Here is a 20,939-nt window from a genome sequence, read left to right as displayed (position 1 = left end):
ACGACATTTGAAGAAAAAAAGGCATTTAAGATAATGATAATGAAGATATAATGGATTCTATGTGTATAAAGTAAAGCCTGAAAATGTTTTACATTTTATTAATTTGGATGTTTTCTAATTTACAATACATAGTTCATCTTTTGAAACATACTCAGTTATCCATGGTAGCATGTCTTTCATCCTAAAAAAAATACAAAGAATCAATGAGAAGCTAGATTTATAAGTCTGAGGAGCTGAACCGGATTCCACACACTAATCTTGTCACCCTATATGAGAAAATGTATCTTATCCTGTTGCATAATATACATTCAAAACATGTTTGTTCTTTATAAAAACTCTTTACTAAGAGAAGTTATGGATTAAACACATAATATTTAAGTTTCTAAAATTTTGTTTAGTTTAACGTAAAAACTCTTCAATAAGAAGAATAAGGAATTTTACCGCCCTTTGACCAACATTACCGACCTATGATTAGCAACATGAGATACTTTAAGTTACTTTACATCCCTTGGGAAAATTAAATAAAATAACTACTCACTCTGCGAAGTTTTCGTTCGAAAATTCGGGCATTTTTATCTCAAAGTCGATAAAATTGTTTACAAATACTTTTTTGGGAAATTCAAATTTTCACTTATCCCTGAGTTCCCCCGACCAATTCTCACTGTAAAGTAATTGTAAATAACATTTAAATTTAGTTTAGTTTGACGTGAAGGATACCTGACATAATGAGTAGGATTATCAATGCCTCCACATGTTTCTAAACTACCAGCACCCCTACTTGCAGTTCCAAGTAGAATATATTCATTCCCTCTCTAAATTTCAGGTTATTACAAAAACAAATTGTTTCATGGCCAATCTTCAGTGGTTTTAACCCCAATAAAAAAAGAAATTCCCAGAGTTCACACATTTTTAAAATCCCCGGCTACCCACAAAGAAAGAGACCTTAGTGACGAACATTTAACTGGTTAAACTTGGATCTTGCCTCCCATTTGTTTATTAATGATTTATATTATTTTTGGCAGTAAAAAAATTACTCTTACAGCTGCGGTGGACATAAAGTCTATAAATAAAATTAAACATAATGTAACCGGTGTGAGCTGAATAGCTCGGAATGTAACCCCTTCAGTCCTCATACGGACCCTGAGCTAAGCTCGGATTACAATGTGAGCATGGTGAGAGATTTACTTGTAAATAAACTGTAGTCAACGATAGCAGTTGGACGAATGATAAGTCACCTCATTTAGATCATGTGAAAGATGCCAGCCCAGAAAACATGCTTTGAACTAATGTTTGAATGCGTGGAAAATAGAAGCCACCATTGGACCCAGAATTCTATTTTAAATTTAAGTCAATAGGCATGAAACACAGCTTGACATGAATGAGGAGTAAATAGGATTGACCTGGGCTAAAACGAAATGAGAGTTAGTTATCAGCAAGTGTCGGCAGACGGAAAATAAAGTCACTGTATGAGGCCAACATAAGGCAGAGTCTTCCAGAGAGCTCCAGCTTTCCATGTTTCATTAGTATCATTTTATTTGTTCTTTTTTTACTTGTAAATACATTTTGTCTTATACTCTGTAGATTTACTCACATCAGTTTTCAGGCTTTAGATTTCCTTTATTTCATACCACTTTTAAATGGTAACATGGTGACAGCTTAACATTATCCTTTGTCTCTGAAGTCTTATCCTATGAGGGTAACCCTGGGATAAAATTTAATGAATTCTCTATCTTGCTAAAAATATCTACCACCACGAGGTTCAAATCCTGAATCACAAATTTGAATCCACATGAATCTTAAACTTTGAATGGACGATTCAAGATTTGAACCAGAGGTATGTAGTTCAGCGACCTAGGGAAATTCATTAAATTCGATCCCTCTGAATTTGAATCTACCTGTTCATAGAGTGGACCGCCAGAATCCCCTCTACAGCTCCCTGTAGCTCTAGGATATATTAGGAGAAAAAAACACCCTGCAAACTAGCAGGAGGAGAAGATCAAATGTATGCACAATTATTAGTATAACTTGGTGACCTCGTAGCTTCTGTAGTTTTGATTTTACAGAAAAGTATGAAAAAAGCAACTTCATATTAGAACTCAAAACATTTTGTACTTCTCAATAACTCTTAAATAAGAGGAGTTATTCTTGAAAACATGTCAGATTTAAATTTTACATGCATTTTACTTTAGTTTAACGTGACGAACAAATACATTTTCCAGAGATTGAAATCAAGATCACGTGTTAATCTTTAATATTTTAAACTTAGAGTATTTTATTCTAACAGAATTTATAGTTTGAAATATTTAAGGTCTACTACATTGGGTTACAAATATATGGGGATTAGAAAATTGTTGGCAAAATACACAATTCCTTATAAATAAGGGAGAATTAGTTAAAATAGTTAGACTAGAGATGGGCGTGTTCGGTTTTGTTTTCATTTTGTTCGTTCATAGTTTGTTAACTACCCATTTTTTTTTGTTTCAATCGTTAAAAAAGTTTTATTTTGTTAAGTGTCAAAAATATTGTTCATCTTTCATCTATTTCGTTTGTTTTCTCAGTGAAAGATTGTCCAGTAAAATTGTTCATTCAATAAAATAACAAACGTTTATTCAAAATTTTGTTCTTGTCAATATCTTAAAAAATGAAGTTCGAAAAATTTACATTGTTCGTTTTTTCATTTCTCTGAATGACCAAGTTGTTCGTCCATAGCTTTTTTTTCTGAATGACACCATTGTTCTGTGGATTTAAGGTTCTGGATCCAGATTGAAATTTATTTCCAGAGTATAAATACTTCCATGTTAAGGCAAAAAGAGTAACGGAGAACTTTGAAACCGTCTTTAGAGGTACAGAGTAAATGGTTAAATCTCTCCAGGTTAGAGTAAAAAAGTGTTGATAATACCAATACCTATATTAGCTCCGGAGAAATAGTATAAAGTTAATCCTTAAAGTATTATTGATTGATTGTCCTGATGTTTAATGATGACTATCACTAAGCAGAGAGTGAGTTTAAACTAGTGTAAACGAGTAGATACGTCAAAATGATATTTACCGAGCATATTTTCAGAAGTATGGTAAGTGTGTTGAGAGATTCATCATTAATATGTTTTATTCTGAAGGGGTTATATTTTGGTGCCAATCTGCATTCTATCAACATTCTGCTTCCATCAGGGTGGGTCTAGGGGGCAAATATGCGATTGATTCTCTCTCTGTCAAATAACTTCAAAGCAGTCTTATATCTGATTTGTGATCTATTTTATCCTTTTATGTATTCTTTATGATCTTGTACATTTATATATTTATTGTAATAGTTCTATCCTGTATTTAGAATAAACGCTGATTTGGATGCTGTCTTGATTACTTAGAAATGAAGATTGTATTTGTTCTGTTCTACTCAGCAAGAATGAGCTTGATATAGATTTACTTGATTAGATTTGTGACAAAACAACCATCATTCACTCAAAAATTGGTTCTTGACAGAAAATGTTTTCATTCACGAAAACGATTTCCATCTCTAGTTACAGCTGTATAAGATACATTTCTTCTTTATTTTCAACAATGTACCTGATATACCAGGGGAAGGATCTGTTTAATTTTAAGTGATATTCTGCCTAAATCAGAATGAGAATCAAAACAAATATTAATAAATGTTTTTAAAAATGTTAACGCTTGAAGGGAAGAAAGTCGTAATTTCAAATTCAAGTGACTCTTAATTTTCAGAGTGCCATGCCTCAGCTGAAATTTTTTAAACCTCGATTTTGTTTTCTTTGTGGAAGCGACTTGTGCATTTACGCCTTTCAGAAAATTGACAAAATTCAACACTTGTTAAATAGAAAAGTATTTATATATTGTTACTCAGATAAAAGTTTAAAAGACCTCTAGGCCACACTTTAAATGTCAGATCACTTGATATTACATATAAAGCTCCTTTAATAAAGAGCAAGAACTCTTTTGCGTCTATTGAAATTTCCAAAATCTATTATTTAGAAAATTAATGTTTCGTGTTAAAACACACAGACCAATTTTTAAATCCTAATAATAACTTAATACAAATCAAAGAATTTCTTAAATTGTAAATTAATTATGTTTATTTGGACAATATGCAATATGCAGCATCCAGGTTAAAACTTCCAATTTAAAATCAAGAAAGACAAAATACAAAGGAAAAACTAAAATTTAATTAGGTTTTGGATTAAATCAAAAAAGGACTATTCCTTATCAAGATTTTATGAATATTGAAAGCTGTTTTTATTAAATTTTTAATGTTTACAGCTGGCAGTGTAGCAAAAGTGGTTGAACAAGTCGTACCTAGTTCAACATTTTTTTTCTGTATCATTTCATTTTTTTTTATTTTCTTAGAAACATTTTATTGTTTAATTAGATAACTACTTAAACAATACATTTTAATCTTACCTTAGACTCCAGTTCTTTATAAGTTCCATTCTCAAGCTCAAAAAATTTAAAATGAGACCAACAATTTTTTTAATGGAATTTTTCTTTTATTACATTTTTTATTTTAAAAAAATTTTAATTGATTTTTTTTTCCTTTTCATAAAATCCAGTTTTATAGGTTTCGTTATGAGCAACACAGTATACCTAGAAATAAATACTATCAATTGATTTAAACTCTAAATAAAAGATGTCTCTCATAACGTTAGCTGATGCTAGAGCTTCAATTCTTAATCAATTTTTGTTTTTCAGACATTAAATTTTATCTATGAAACATGTCGGATCTTTTATAATTCTTCCAGCAAATATTATTCACGTTTGAAGTTTTGAAAATATTTTGTTTCTTTTTTAAAGATTTTTCCAATCGATGACAGAGCCTTCTTCTGAACCGTTTTTCGAACGGAATGTGCAGATTTTGCAACAACAATTTTAGACTGATAATTTAAATGTAAAAAAAAAATTTAAAATCTGAGGCTCAAGTCATCGATTACTTTGATAACATCTGCTCAGCATTAAATTTTAAACATGCTTAGAATGTTTGCTTTACACATTATATAAAGTTTGTTTTGTTCCAATATTTCGAAAATTTGTTAGAATTAATTTTTAAGTACAAAAAAATTGGTGTAGAATTTAGGCCTTTGCATTAATAATTTTTTTTAGAGAAATCCTGTATTGTTTTTACCATCATAAAATGATTTTAATTGTATCCCATAAACGTCATAAGGCCAAACTATTTTGGCAAAAAGTTGTTGGACAGGTTTTTGGATTTAAAGTTGCTGTCCTTTTCATATGTTACAAAAGTCATAACATTGTTTATCAATACTAAATATATTCTCTCAACTATATTTCTTTACACCTATCATGGATTGAAAGGCTTGATTTTTTCTAAAAAGCTTAAAAACGGCTTACATTAGAACTTCTTTACTTTTTTAAAACTTCATAGTTGTGAACACATGTTGCTTTAATATGAGTGTTTTCTGCATAGACAAGGGTGGAAGACAGTTAAATGGCTGGTCGCGGTGTTTCAAAAAAATCAAAGACGAGTAATAACATTCTAATTAATTTAGCTACAGGGCTAAAAAGTCCTTCCTATAATGCACCCTAACCATTAAAGTTAGAGGTCTATTTTTTATACCTAGCAGGCCTTGAAAATTTGGACTAGGAACGTGTATTACACTCCCCCATGGGCGAAATCATTGAAAACACCCCCCCCCCATCAATATATTAGACAAAAATAGCCCAATCGGGATATGGTTTAAAAGCATATTTTGCGGCCTAAAAAATTCACTAAAACATCATACGCTTGTATTTGGCGGACTAATTTTAGTTAAATGCCATAGACGTCAAACTTTCAAATTGATTTAGCCTAAAATGTTGTTGGAACTCCAGGAAAAGTTTATGGACGCTTAGAATTTAAAGTTGCCGACATTTTTAGATGTTAAAAAAATTGTTCAAAACATTGTTTATCTATTCTATATTTTTTTAAAAGGTATTGTCTGATTATTACCAAGGGTTTAACAGTGAAGGAATTGTTTCCTCTGATCATTCTCATCAGCTCTTGATCACAATAAGTTTGATCCATGATCTTGACAGGCTTAATCCGAGCTTTGCCTTCAAAAATTCATAAAATAAAATTAAATAATGTAAATAAACTTAATTCCTATCATAATTAAAGGGACTATTTAAGCGTAATTTAAAATTTCTTACATTCACACAACAGTGCCCTTTAAAGCTTTGTCTGATCAAATATCAATGTTTATAATTTTGAAAAATGATTATTTTCAACTGTGGGTTCTCTACAAAAGTGACACCAATATCTTCCATATTATTGATCAGATAAAGGTTTCAAGATAACCAATATGAATCAGACATCGCCAACTTTGCATGCAGGGTTACTTGACATTGCTCTTTCAATCCCTTTATTCAGTTTTATTGTATTATACGTAAAACTAAAAACAGAAACCTGCATTTGATATTTTTTCTTTATCCAGGCATGTATCCGAACAATGTCCCCATCCGTTATCATATTTGATATCCATATCCTGAAATAGAGCTATTATTCATAAGACGTTCATAGTATTTGATATTCATATATCCTAAAAAGGAGCCATTACGTTTAGACATTCAATTTATTTTACATCCATAATCGGAAATAGAGCCATTTTTGATTAGAAATTCATAATATTTGATGTTCATTTCCTGAATTAGAGCCATTGTATATTAGACACACAAAATCCAGCTTTAACCCTATCCCTGCTGGGGTACTTGAAAACCAGGATACGCTGGGGGGGGGGGCAATTTGACCCCCCCCTCTAAATCCCATGTTTTATGTCCAAATATGACAAATGATACATCATTAGAAAGCTCTTGTGCTCTACTTTTAGAATCTGCAAAAAAATTGCAAATTTGCGAAAATTGAATTTTTATCTGTCACATGATTGACAGCCGCGAGATCTTAGAATCGACTTATGGAATTAGACCTGATGACATTAAAACCGACCTTTGTTGGCTTCAGTGGAGAATAAGGCTCAATGTGGAGTCTTGTTCTCATCAAGCTAAAGCCGTAAATAAAGCTCACGACAGCTTAGACCTGAGTTGTATTTTCTTTATTTAAATCGCCGGCTCAGATTACCTAAGAAATGTTTCTTACACTGAAGCAAGGGTGTCATGCTAGACACTCAGCTCTAAGCAACAAAGTGTTTTTACACTTTTTTATTACTAAAACATCAGAGCCTGCGATTTAAACAATTCGGAAAAATACGACTCAGGTCTAAGCTGTCGTTGGGCTCAGATGAAAGAAGTACTTCTAAAACGTCTTACCTTGTTTTTGTGAGTTGTTTTATCTTTTATGGTTAGTCCACACCAACCATATTTCCCAGGATCTGTACTTTATAATAGGGCATTAGATTTTTTACTAAATTAAGCATCTTTCAAGATTATTGTAAAGCAAAGAATACAAAATTTTAAAATGTATCGCCCAGGAACTTTTAGAGTTTCATTTTCAGAATAAAATATGCTCTAACGAAGAGTTTAAATCTTCTTTGGTTTTTTTTATGATCTATTGATCCATGTTTACTTACGTATAACACTTTGTCAAAACATTTTGAAGCCCTGCATCAAAAATCACAATTTCCGACAAATTTTTTCTAAAATACAAAATATTTTGGTAATTATTAATTATAAACTACAAAAATACGATGACAAATGTTTTTAGACCATAACCTTGGTCATAACCTTGTCAGTTGTTGCTGTTTTGTTCCTGATCTATACAGATGATTACCTGGTCATAACCTTGTTAGTTGTTGCTGTTTGGTTCCTGATCTATACAGATGATTACCTGGTCATAACCTTGTTAGTTGTTGCCGTTTGGTTCCTGATCCATATAGATGATTACCTGGTCATAACCTTATTAGTTGTTGCCGTTTGGTTCCTTATCCATACAGCTGATTACCTGGTCATAACCTTGTTAGTTGTTTCCGTTTGGTTCCTGATCCATACAGCTGATTACCTGGTCATAACCTTGTTAGTTGTTGCTGTTTGGTTCCTGATCTATACAGATAATTACCTAGTCATAACCTTGTTAGTTGTTGCTGTTTGGTTCCTGATCTATACAGATAATTACCTAGTCATAACCTTGTTAGTTGTTGCTGTTTGGTTCCTGATCTATACAGATAATTACCTAGTCATAACCTTGTTAGTTGTTGCTGTTTGGTTCCTGATCTATACAGATAATTACCTAGTCATAACCTTGTTAGTTGTTGCTGTTTGGTTCCTGATCTATACAGATAATTACCTAGTCATAACCTTGTTAGTTGTTGCTGTTTGGTTCCTGATCTATACAGATAATTACCTAGTCATAACCTTGTTAGTTGTTGCCGTTTGGTTCCTGATCCATACAGCTGATTACCTGGTCATAACCTTGTTAGTTGTTGCTGTTTGGTTCCTGATCTATACAGATAATTACCTAGTCATAACCTTGTTAGTTGTTGCTGTTTGGTTCCTGATCTATACAGATAATTACCTAGTCATAACCTTGTTAGTTGTTGCTGTTTGGTTCCTGATCTATACAGATAATTACCTAGTCATAACCTTGTTAGTTGTTGCTGTTTGGTTCCTGATCTATACAGATAATTACCTAGTCATAACCTTGTTAGTTGTTGCTGTTTGGTTCCTGATCTATACAGATAATTACCTAGTCATAACCTTGTTAGTTGTTGCTGTTTGGTTCCTGATCTATACAGATAATTACCTAGTCATAACCTTGTTAGTTGTTGCTGTTTGGTTCCTGATCTTTACAGATAATTACCTAGTCATAACCTTGTTAGTTGTTGCTGTTTGGTTTCTGATCTTCACAGATGAATACGTACCTGGTCATAACCTTGTTAGTTGTTGCTGTTTGGTTACTGAAATCTATACAGATGATTACCTGGTCATAACCTTGTTAGTTGTTGCTGTTTGGTTTCTGAAATCTATACAGTCAGGATTCTTGGCGCTCGGTGTCTCCTCCTCGCGAATGCATCCAAGCTGATCCTGGATATATGCTTTTATGATATTCTTTTGAACATATTATTTTAATGTTTTTGTTATTTGGCATTTTTTCCTTGAATTATCGCTAAAATTTAATGATTTTTAAATTTGAGGCTAACTGCTTGCACATGGATCGAATAGTTGCATGATCTGAACCGTAACAAGGATTTATTATCCTGTAATTGTACTTTATGCCGAGACCATATTGACCAGTCTAAACTACCCAAGGTAAAGTCGACCCTGTAACATTTTATACTACAAATGTATGCTTGTCTGATCTAAGTACCAATGAGGAATTAAATACATCTGTTGATCTGTATATAATGGAGATCAATGCTTGATTCTGAGATTTAAAACATCAAAGTTCTAACTATATTGAAATTATTCAGTGTAAATATTTTCGAGGCTCCAGCCAAAAGACCTTATTTATTTTAATTGGAAAACACAAACACTGAATATTAAACAGCATATTTAAACCAGTATGTTTAGTTAAAGAATACCAACAAAAAAAGCCCTTTTATCAAAAAAGAAATATAATGAATAATGGTTGATTAGAAATTCGGTGATGGTGATGACCAAACCTCTGTAGAGTAAAAGAGTAGATGTTCCACATTTATTAAAAATGAATGATTTAAATTTTAAAAATTTGTGTTTTAAAGGTTTTAAATTTTGTAAAAAAATTTAAATTTTTGAAAATCCGCGAATTTTTTTTTTAAAATCCGCAAAATTTTTTTCATCTTTGTTTTGAAATGTAAACAAAAAGAACATGTTCACAATTTTAATAGAAGATGGGCGCGAAGCGCCTTGAATTTCTAGTATAATAGAAGTTACTCCAAGATTTCTTTAAATGGAATTTTTTTCTAAAGGGACGGAAAGTGATCCACATCAATCAATTCTTTGTCCGAGCCAAACTATCCTTGTTCTTATAACTTTCTACCCTTGGGCCTTCATATGCATGCATTTAAATAATTTGATTTTTTTTTAAGGGACGGAAAGTGCTCCACATCAATCAATTCTTTGTCCGAGCCAAACTATCCTTGTTCTTATAACTTTCTACCCTTGGGCCTTCATATGCATGCATTTAAGTAATTTGATTTTTTTCTTCATTTTTGATTAAATATATTATTTCAATCTAAAAAGGAAATGAGTCTTTGCCGCAAACTCTGATTTATTAACCTTATAACTTTTCAACACAACGTAGTAGATTTTCAAACAATCAATTCTGTTAGATCAAATAATCTGACTTTGAAATATCAAAGGTTTACACCATCAGGTTGCAAAGATAAAAGGATTAGCAAATGGGAGTTTGTGGGAAAGACTATTTAGAAAGATGTTTATGTTTGATCTGTACCTGGAAAACATGAGGACCCTGATCATTAACCTGGCACTGTATTCTTCTATATCTTCCATATCCACCTATTAAGGTATTTCCAGGGGTAAAATTAGGACCAGGCACACATGCCTAAATATAGAAACTAAAAATTGGCTTTGTTTTTGAATGATTGGTTTGGTAGTTTTGTTTTTGATTGGTCTCTTTGGTTGTGATTGGTGGCTTGGGTTGTTTGTTGATTGGTGGCATGGGTTGTTTGTTGATTAGTGGCTTGGGTTGTTTGTTGATTGGTGGCATGGATTGTTTGTTGATTGGTGGCTTGGGCTGTTTGTTGATTGGTGGGATGGGTTGTTTATTGATTGGTGGCTTGGGTTGTTTGTTGATTGGTGGCTTGGGTTGTTTGTTGATTGGTGGCTAGGGTTGTTTGTTGATTGGTGGCTTGAGTTGTTTATTGATTGGTGGCTTGGGTTGTTTGTTGATTGGTGGCTTGGGTTGTTTGTTGATTGGTGGCTTGGGTTGTTTGTTAATTTGTGGCATGGGTTGTTTGTTGCTTGGTGGCATGGGTTGTTTGTTGATTGGTGGCTTGGGTTGTTTGTTGATATTTTGTTGATTGTTATGTAGGGGAATTTGTTGATTGGTTAAGTGAAATGTTTATTGATTGGATTGTCTGGTTCTTTGTTGATCGACTTCTTTGGCTTGTTGGGTTGTTTTTCCATAGTTTTGTCTGGTTGTCTGTTGGATGGTTGTTTATATTTCTTATTGATTATTTGTTGGGTTGTTTGCTTACTGGCTGTTTAGCTTGTTTGTTGATTGTTTTTTTTGGATTTTTTGTTGATGTTTTTTGTTGGTTTTTGTAAATTGGTTTGTTGGGTTGTTTGTTGACTGCTCTATTAGGTTGTTTATTGATTTGTTTGTTTGGTTGTTTGTTGATTGGTTTAGTGGTTTTTTTGTAGATTGAGTGTTGGGTTGGGTTTATAGATGGTCAAAATCAGACAACATAAGTTATAACTTAGGCAATTTGAATTTTGAAAGTTCAACAATAAATTCAAGCAAATTTGCTCAGTTTTTTTTGTCTGAAAATATGCAATAAAAGTATGCATACAAGTACCCGATTTAAGAAATAGCAAGAAGTTGCTGAACTGCGTAGACTTAGTTAAACCACTTCTCTTGTCAACCTATTCAAGCTAAAGAGAAGTGACTAAACTACATTAATGTGGTTAAACCATGTCTCACTATTCATTAAATGTGGAAACAGGTCAGCTAAATTATTGCTAGACAGCCCCCTGAAAGTATGATGTGTTTAAAGATACAATTAAAATCCTTTATTAAGAATAAAGTTAGATAGTGTAAGTAGAAAGTAAACAATGTAGAACTTAGTTTTTTTTATATAATTAATGGATTATTCATCATCTTATTATATTATTTTAATTAAAGGTGACAATATTTTCTTTTCAAAATATAGCCATTTATGTAACTTTAGTAGACATAGAAAATAAAGTTTCAATGGGCATTACAAAAATATTTTACCCTAAAATGTTTGTCCATTGGTTTAATAGTTTTCACTAGAATAATATCATGTCCTCCGTACTTTCCATACTTTCCTCCTAAAAAATATGTTAAAAGTTACTTTACAAACAGCAAGCAAGCAGTGCAAGGAACATGCAATCTTTTTTGAATAAATTAAAGATACTATGAAAGGTTGAATTAGAAGAAGAATTCATTATACCGAACCTATGAAACCGGCAAAAAAATATTATTTTAAAAACAAATATATATCAATATTTAATGTTTAATAAGAATAATAATAATAATAAATTTGACATTTGATTTTATGAAAGGGAAATTATACCAACATCCCTGTAAGAAGTGTTCTAGCATGTAGTGCAAGCATTAAAAATTAAAAAGGATTAAAAAAGTATTTTTGGATATTGTTTGAATGAGAAAACTACCCTAAAGAATGTTTTCGATCACTATTACAAATCCCTGCTTCATTCATACTGAGAAGAGGGTTTACAAGATTCCAGCTGCTTAGGGGCTTCTTAGGCCAGAGAATAGTAGAGTGCATGAATTTTTCTGTTTTACTGGAATGAGGCCCGGGTGCCTTACAGTTAGGAAACATCACACTCATTGCTCCCAATCATTTTTAAGCCCAGATTAGATACCTCCAGGTACCTATAGCAGACAACCATAGACTCTCCCTGCTTTTTAACCTTTCCTCTCTTCATTACCATTCACTTGGATCAATTCACTTTCAGCTTTTTTCTTGTTGTTTAGAAAGCACACATTCTTTCAAAGCAAAAGTTGTTGACAGCCACCCCTCTGTCCTTCTTTATTCGTTGGTTGGTCATAACTGCTCAACCAGATGTCAGCTTCAGATGTTTTAGAAACCACAGGTTTGTATGGATTATAGGAATTAAACTTGTGAACACCAGACATCACAAAATTACCCGTTCCATGTTCTTTCACCAAAATATTTTATTTAAAACAGAATCAAGATTAAGTTTTTAAAGGTATAAAATACATATGCTTGTAACAGGATTAAGTTTTTAAAGGTATAAAATATATACCCTTGTATCAAGAATAATTTTTTAAAGGTTTAAAATATATACACTTGTATCAAGAACACGTTTTTAAAGGTTTAAAATATATACCCTTGTTTCAAGAATAAGATTTTAAAGGTATAAAATATATTCTGATGTATAATCAAGAATAATTTTTAAAGGTTTAAGATGTATTCACTTGTATCAAAAATAACTTTTTGAAGGTATACTATATTTACCCTTGTATCCATCTTTATGAACAATGATGAAATCGACCAGAAACTTCTTTGACATATTCTTCTTCTGCATATTTAGATCAGCAATATCAACAATTACCTGAACAATTCTTTTTTATTTAATTTTAAATGGAGAGACCAACTAGACATGGTACTTGAGGTAAATATTGTAGAAACCAGATGCTTCAGTCAGCACAAGGAGCGTATTTTTTACAATTCTTGAATAACATGGACAAAACATGTAACAAACACTATTCTACAAACTAGTTGCATGTATACAAACAGGTTGAGAAAAATAATGAACTTATTTCATTAAAAATAAGTTTTAAAAAATCATTTAAAAATCTCGCAGGTTTATGCAAATTCTTTCAGCTAGGGTTGCATACATCAGCGACCCCAAGGATCTTATCAGAGACCCTGAACTTTTCAAAGTATATCCAAGATTGTCATTTGAGACCCACAGCATTCAATTTCAGATTTTTATCTGAAACACCCAGCTTTTAATGCAGATTTTCATTTGAGGCCCCCAGCTCTTACATTGAAATCTCCCACTGCCAATTTATCAATAACTCCGAGACCCACCTTAAAATAAAGGGTTATCTGTTGATATGTGAAAATCTGGGGGTCTCTAATGAACATCTGGAGGGGTCTCAGATTAAGTTTTAAAACTGCATGAACCATTTGAAGAATTCTACCTCTGGTGTTGTTGCTGCTTGAACTGGGAATATAATCTTCATATCTCCATTATTTTGAGGTTCACATTTAGCTTTAAACTTTATTTATTTATAAATTTTTTGGTTTCACAGACATTCTTTTGTCTTTTTAGCGAATATGATATGCTTGAAAATATTCTAGAAGAAAAAGGAAGAGCTGAAATTATTAAAATTCATATTCTTGTGGTCTCAAATTTATCTTTACTTCTCCATTTATACAGAGTCACCTAAAAACACTAGGATTAAGGGTTTTCAGCCGTTTAAACGTTAAAATTTAGAGTCAGAATAGACTTTAACGAGAAGGAAAACATGGAGCAATCCCTCATACCCTTCCTCCTCCAAATCTCCTTATCTCTCCCCTTCCTGCTCCACAACTCAATTTCACAAGAACTATTTGGAGAGGCTTCAAAGTGTAGAAAAAAGAAACAAGAAGCAAGAAGAAAAAAGAAAATGGAACAAAAAAATTTGAAGGTAAATCTCTTGATATTAGAGATGGGAGCTTGGAAGACGTCCCCCCTCCCACCTGGGAGGGGGAGCACGGGAGGGGGGTGAGATGCTTGCTGTACAAACAAGAAGAAAAGGAAGAACAAGAAATATAGAAATGTTAAAATATTTTCATCTGATATCATATAAAAATTTAAAAATATTGTAAAAAATTTCAAAATCTAAAAATAAAAATGTTAAAAAAAATTTTGGCAGGGGTTTTAAAAACCCAGCTATGCCTGGAAACTAAGTTTTCCCAACTTGAACATTCCCGTGGTTTTACTGATTTTCCATATCAAAATTGTATGCAAATGGGTGCAGTTGAGTTCCTGAATTAAGATCTGACATTCTAATATCCAAACAGAGATTACTACTTTATATCAGGGGTCCATTTAATTCCCAAAATAGCTGATTTTTTCTATCCCAAAATAATTTTTTGCCCCCAACTTTAAAAAAACATTTTAAATTCTACTAACAAATTTGCCCCCATTGCCCCCAATTAAAAAAAAATGCCCCCAATTAAATAAAAATGCCCCCAATTTTTTTTTTGAATTATCATTTTAAAAAAATTTGCCCCTATTTAAAAAATTTGCCCCCATTTCTTTCAAATTTGTCAATCCCAAATGGGATTGAAAAAAGAAATTATATGGACCCCTGCTTTATATAAATAGATATGTAATAAAATTTCCTTTGCTTTTGTGTAATTTGATAAACATGATCCATCCATCATATGCTTCTTGCTGACAATACAATGAGCTGAGCATACCAAAATTTAATTAATTTTTTCATTATTAATATTAATATTTGGCATTGACATTGGAAACCTTATTAACCAGGATAAATAAGACCTGGGATTAGAAACCTCAGATTGGTAAGGAGGGACTATGAAAAATTGGCAAAGTAATTCTCACAAAAAGATCTATCAGTAGTTTGCTGATTTACTACATTGATAACCAGAAAACAATAGAATAGAAAGACGACATTATAGAAATTTGATGTAGTTACAAAGCAAATATTTTTTCTAGTAACTTAGCAAAACACTATTTAAGTGGGATGGGTCTATTTACACTGTACAATTGCTATGTCTAATGTTCATTGAACTAGTTTAAGTCCTTATTTGAGTTTAAAAGTCGTCTTTCAATTTCAAAGTTTTCTGGTTCTCACTGTACTAAAAAATTGAAGCTACAGAGATGCTGATTGTAGATCTGAAAGGTAAATGTCCAGGGTTACACAAATGCAAAAGTTGACCCAGACTGAAAATGATGAAAATTTGTGTTTCTAAAAGAGCTATTATATTGATTTTTGTTTAAAATTTTAAATAAAGAGCTTATGACAAGACATGTTGAAATTTCTAAAATGTAAAAATTTATTTTTATTTAATTTTGACATTATCCTGCAGATACTATCCACTGAGTAGATATCATAGAACTGCTACAAGCAACAGAAGAACTTGGTTGAAAGTTGAAAACTACCATAAACGGTGGCCTGAAATTAGGAAATATTATCACAAAGTTTCTTATTTTGTATTTCATATCACAAAATTTCATATTTTGTATTCCATATCAAAAAAATTTATATTTTGTATTCCATATCACAAAATTTCAAATTTTGTATTTCATATCACAAAATTTCATATTTTGTAATCCATGTCACAAAATTTCATATTTTGTATTTCATATCACAAAATTTCATATTTTGTATTCCATATCACACAATTTAATATTTTGTATTCCATCTATATTGCAAAATTTCATATTTTGTATTCCATATCCCAAATTTCATATTTTGTATTCCATATCACACAATTTAATATTTTGTATTCACATCTCAAAATTTCATATTTTGTATTCCATATCACAAAATTTTATATTTTGTATTCACATCTCAAAATTTCATATTTTGTATTCCACATCACAAAATTTCTTATTTTGTATTTCATATCACAAAATTTCATATTTTGTATTCCATATCACAAAATTTCATATTTTGTAATCCATATCACAAAATTTCATATTTCGTATTCCATATCATAAAATTTAATATTTTGTATTCCATATTTCAAAATTTAATATTTTGTATTCTGTATCACAAAATTTAATATTTTGTATTTCATATCACAAAATTTAATATTTTGTATTCCGTACCACAAAATTTCATATTTTGTATTCCATATCACAAAATTTCATATTTTGTAATCCATATCACAAAATTTCATATTTCTTATTCCATATTATAAAATTTTTTATTTTGTATTCCATATCACAAAACTTAATATTTTGTATTTCATATCACAAAATTTAATATTTTGTATTCCAAATCACAAAATTTCATATTTTGTAATCCATATCACAAAATTTCATATTTGGTATTCCATATTATAAAATTTTATATTTTGTATTCCATATCACAAAATTTAATATTTTGTATTCCAAATCACAAAATTTCATATTTTGTATTCCATATCACAAAATTTCATATTTTGTATTCCATATCATAAAATTTCATATTTCGTATTCCATATCATAAAATTTCATATTTTGTATTCCATATCATAAAATTTAATAGTTTGTACTCCATATTTCAAAATTTAATATTTTGTATTCTGTATCACAAAATTTAATATTTTGTATTTCATATCACAAAATTTAATAATTTGTATTCCATATCACAAAATTTCATATTTTGTATTCCGTATCACAAAATTTCATATTTTGTATTCCGTATCACAAAATTTAATATTTTGTATTCCGTATCACAAAATTTCATATTTGGTATTCCATATCACAAAATTTCATATTTGTATTCCGTATCACAAAATTTAATATTTTGTATTTCATATCACAAAATTTAATATTTTGTATTCCATATCACAAAATTTAATAATTTGTATTCCATATCATAAAATTTAATATTTTGTATTCCATATTTCAAAATTTATTATTTTGTATTCCGCATCACAAAATTTAATATTTTGTATTTCATATCACAAAATTTAATATTTTGTATTCCGTATCACAAAATTTCATATTTTGTATTCCATATCACAAAATTTCATACTTGTATTCCGTATCACAAAATTTAATATTTTGTATTTCATATCACAAAATTTAATATTTTGTATTCCATATCATAAAATTTAATATTTTGTATTCCATATCACAAAATTTAATATTTTGTATTTCATATCACAAAATTTAATATTTTGTATTCCAAATCACAAAATTTCATATTTTGTATTCCATATCACAAAATTTTATATTTTGTATTTCATATCATCAGTTTTTAGATTAGTCTGATTCACAATTGTACTCTTTTCACCTTTGTCAAAATTCATCACTTTTCCAGAGAGAAAACTTTGATATCTTCATCATTTTTGCAAAGATAAAGGTTAAAATGGTTCCCATGTGAATCAATGTAATGCGAATCAATACAAATGTAGGGTAACTTAAAAATGAAAGTTATTCTTACATTTTGTCAAACTTGGTAAACAGAAAAGGAGTTTACCTATCATCAACCTCTTTATCAACCATTGCACCAACGATCCCATAAGATCGACCTTGGGGCTCTTTTGTATTGACAAGTGGAACTATCAATGTAAGGAAGGACATTATAAAACTCCTGGGTATCATACCACGCACTGTGTCACATCTTGGAAATTTGATATAAGGCAAATTATAACTAATAATTGTTTATATATATATTTCAATCCCTTTATATCATTTGATACCTTTTCAACAAGAAATTTACGGCTTTGATTTATCATGAAAATTGTTATGATTTATGAAAGGTAGAACAGTCAAAATTAGTCTTACTCTGAAAACAATGTTTTTTTTATTAACAGTCAAGAAAATTAATGATAATTCTGAATTGTAAATTTTGTGTCATCACACTGCAAACTCCCTACCTATCCAAAAACGTATGTGAATTTGATCTGCATATCCAATTATATTCATTATCATTAACTAACTTCCACTCCAAACATCCACTCAAAACAACCTGCCCTGGTTAGGCGGGTCCAAACTGCATAGTATTGTGATTGCTTATTTGTAAAATCTCATGCTTTCTAGTCGAATGAAAATATAAAATAATATGAATGAACTAGACATAAAGAAGGTCTTCATTGTGCGACATTACTGGTGGGACTTCTGCAGTTATATTTCAAATTTGAATTAATTGGTTTACGTTGACGATTTGATTGTATAGGAAGAATTACACATTGTAAAATGTAGTTTTGAAAAATCCGTTATTTTTCAAGTGCTTTCAGAATATTAATGTTTTAAGTTAAAGTTTAATACATGAGGGTACTTGAGCAAAAAAACTAGAGCCTTGTTGCGGCTGACTATTATAACCTCCCTCCATCCCTTTACCCTTTTATTACAATTTTCTTAATATATTTAAGAATCTTTATATCTTTGTGTATAGACAATCTGTTGTTTTTTTATTGTTAAATTGTTTAATTTTTTTCAAACATCAAAAACACTATAGTTCAAAACATAATTTGCTTTCATGTGATATGTATTCTATATCTAAAGTAAATGTGTATATATGTATACATATAAATATGTATGTCACACTTTCGTGTGACCTTAATGTTTTAAAAGAAATGCTTTAGAAAAGAAATATGGTAATCCATGAGTAAAAGATCCGTAGAGAAAGCTTGTCAATCAATTGTGGGTATAATTTTCAAAAACTTCTCATAGCTAAACAACAAAAACCAACTTTTTAAAGAATGTATATCTTGAAAAATTAAATGCAAGTTCTGCTACAAATTAATATTGATTATTTTAGCCTTATTAAAAAGATAAAGGATAAAATAAGTTTTGTTTTCCCAAAAGCTGGTATTTTTTTAAGATCTTATCTTTATATCATAGAGCTCTTTGCTCATATATATATATTTAAATGTTTGTATATATGTTACTCATAGCCATGGCCAAACGGCTGGACCGAATTGGCTGACATTTTTTGAGGGAAGCCATGAGTACCCTGGGTGTAACATGGGGTAGATCAATCAAAAATCAAAATTATTTTTAGATTCAATTTTTTTATTTGACGGCAACCCTGGGCACTTCAGCTAGTTTTTAATATATAAGTGATATTTACAAAACTAGAAATTCAAGGCGCTTCGCGCCCTACTTTCTAGCCTTAGAGGGCGCTTCGCGCCCATCTTCTAAATCTTGGAATAAAAAAGTCGTAAAAAGTCGACTTTTTCATCATAGATTTGAACTAGTCAAAAACTAGGAACAAAAAGTTGCAAATAAGTTGACCTATTTATCCCAGTTTTGAACTAGTCAAAAACTTGGTGAAAATAATCGTAAAAAGTTTTGAACTAATGAAAATCGTGGAACAAAAAAAAAACGTAAAAAATCGACTTTTTCATGTCAGTTTTGAACTAGTCAAAAACTTTAAACAAAAAGTCGTAAAAAAGTCGAACCTATTTATCCCAGTTTTGAACTAGTCAAAAACTAGGAACAAAAAGTTGCAAATAAGTTGACCTATTTATCCCAGTTTTGAACTAGTCAAAAACTTGCTGAAAAAAGTCGTAAAAAGTCGACCTTTTCATTACAGTTTTGAACTAGTCAAAACTAGGAACAAAAAGTTGCAAATAAAATGACATGTTCTTCCCAGTTTTGAACTAGTCAAAAACTTGGTGAAAATAATCGTAAAAAGTTTTGAACTAATGAAAATCGTGGAACAAAAAAAAAACGTAAAAAATCGACTTTTTCATGTCAGTTTTGAACTAGTCAAAAACTTTAAACAAAAAGTCGTAAAAAAGTCGAATCTTTCAAACCAATGTTGAACTTGTCACAAACTAATTAGTATTTGTTCATAACTAGCTCAGAACTGGTATTTATAAGTTGATTTTTACGAGTTTTATCGCCGAGATTTACTTCAAAAGTCGACTTTTACTCGACTTTAATAGTCGACTTTAGATTCGACCTTTTCTCAACTTCTTTTGACAAGATGTTGCCCGACAGGGCTCTCTTTACATTTTTTAAAATTATTATTTTTAGCCCATTGAAGGCTTAAAATATCTAAGTTTTTAATTTTTTTTGATTCAATGTGTAAGTAATCAAAGGTAAATATTAAGGAAAAGGCAAAATAAAGAAAATCTTTATATTTGGAAAAGAAATACGTTTTCTGTTTTCTCAGTGTCAGTAAATTGTGGAATTTTTGCGAATAGAAGTTTCGTTTTCAAGCTTTTGTATTAGGTATAGAGAGTGAGGTGCGCGTGTGTCTGATTAATGATTGATTGATTGATAAATAAATGACGATGATGAATATGTATGGGTGTGCCAATATATATGCATGTATAAAAGTCGACTTAAAAAGTTGACTTAAACTCGACTGTACAGGTCGACTTAAACTTGACTTAAAAAACGTCAACTTTTTCCAAAATGATAAGATTTTCTTAAAATTGTTTTTCTAAAATATTTACGTTTGATTTCTTAAAAATTGATTCCATCAAAAATTAAATTAAAAACCTTTCAGCTGTTACAGAGCTAATAATAATAATTTTGAAATAAATGTTCAAAAGTGGTATAAATCTCAGCTCAAGTTCAGGAACGACTATTCAAGAATTAAAGTCGACTTGAAAGCACGACTTTTTCTCGACTAAAAAGTTTACTTTTTCTTGACTATATAAGTCGACTTTTACTCCACTTTA

The 20,939-nt window shown here is 30.5% G+C and overlaps 2 protein-coding genes across 4 annotated transcripts; both read right to left on the bottom strand.

Annotated features, from left to right (window-relative positions):
* Positions 1-81: 81 nt before the first annotated feature.
* LOC111695717 (uncharacterized) lies at positions 82-9,408 on the bottom strand. Of its 3 annotated transcripts, none has more exons than XM_023465127.1 (11): positions 8,873-9,408; positions 7,527-7,592; positions 7,267-7,333; positions 6,410-6,488; positions 5,954-6,057; positions 4,543-4,593; positions 4,411-4,446; positions 3,562-3,608; positions 1,896-1,944; positions 718-812; positions 82-181 (listed from the first exon to the last, which is right to left on the bottom strand). In XM_023465127.1, the coding sequence occupies exons 1-11, from the start codon at positions 8,878-8,880 to the stop codon at positions 115-117; spliced, it is 669 nt and encodes a 222-aa protein (XP_023320895.1). In that variant the 5' UTR covers positions 8,881-9,408; the 3' UTR covers positions 82-114. The 3 variants fall into 3 exon arrangements, with proteins under 3 accessions (XP_023320895.1, XP_023320897.1, XP_023320896.1); XM_023465129.1 differs by lacking the exon at positions 8,873-9,408 and adding an exon at positions 7,955-8,857; XM_023465128.1 differs by lacking the exon at positions 8,873-9,408 and adding an exon at positions 7,727-7,929.
* Positions 9,409-10,276: 868 nt separating this feature from the next.
* Positions 10,277-17,920, bottom strand: LOC111695710 (uncharacterized). The gene is made up of 7 exons (XM_023465119.1): positions 17,780-17,920; positions 15,669-15,760; positions 14,964-15,031; positions 13,775-13,852; positions 13,083-13,179; positions 11,831-11,907; positions 10,277-10,435 (listed from the first exon to the last, which is right to left on the bottom strand). The coding sequence occupies exons 1-7, from the start codon at positions 17,902-17,904 to the stop codon at positions 10,292-10,294; spliced, it is 681 nt and encodes a 226-aa protein (XP_023320887.1). The 5' UTR covers positions 17,905-17,920; the 3' UTR covers positions 10,277-10,291.
* Between the last annotated feature and the right edge of the window lie 3,019 nt (positions 17,921-20,939).

This window comes from Eurytemora carolleeae, unplaced genomic scaffold (assembly GCF_000591075.1).
Source record: "Eurytemora carolleeae unplaced genomic scaffold, Eaff_2.0 scaffold82, whole genome shotgun sequence".
Taxonomy (NCBI): domain Eukaryota; kingdom Metazoa; phylum Arthropoda; class Copepoda; order Calanoida; family Temoridae; genus Eurytemora; species Eurytemora carolleeae.
This window is presented reverse-complemented; position numbering and strand designations above follow the sequence as displayed.

Excerpts from the sequence above, each read along its gene's own strand:
- LOC111695710 (XM_023465119.1), bottom strand. The coding sequence starts at position 17,904 with ATGATACCCAGGAGTTTTATAATGTCCTTCCTTACATTGATAGTTCCA. Across the intron at positions 13,853-14,963 it reads CAAATTACACAAAAGCAAAG|TTTAAAGCTAAATGTGAACC; the intron begins GAAATTTTATTA and ends AAATAAATAAAG. Across the intron at positions 13,180-13,774 it reads AAGCAGCAACAACACCAGAG|GTAATTGTTGATATTGCTGA; the intron begins GTAGAATTCTTC and ends AGAATTGTTCAG.
- LOC111695717 (XM_023465127.1), bottom strand. Across the intron at positions 7,334-7,526 it reads GTTTTGACAAAGTGTTATAC|TACAGATCCTGGGAAATATG; the intron begins GTAAGTAAACAT and ends CCTATTATAAAG. Across the intron at positions 4,447-4,542 it reads AAACTGGATTTTATGAAAAG|CTTGAGAATGGAACTTATAA; the intron begins GAAAAAAAAATC and ends AAATTTTTTGAG.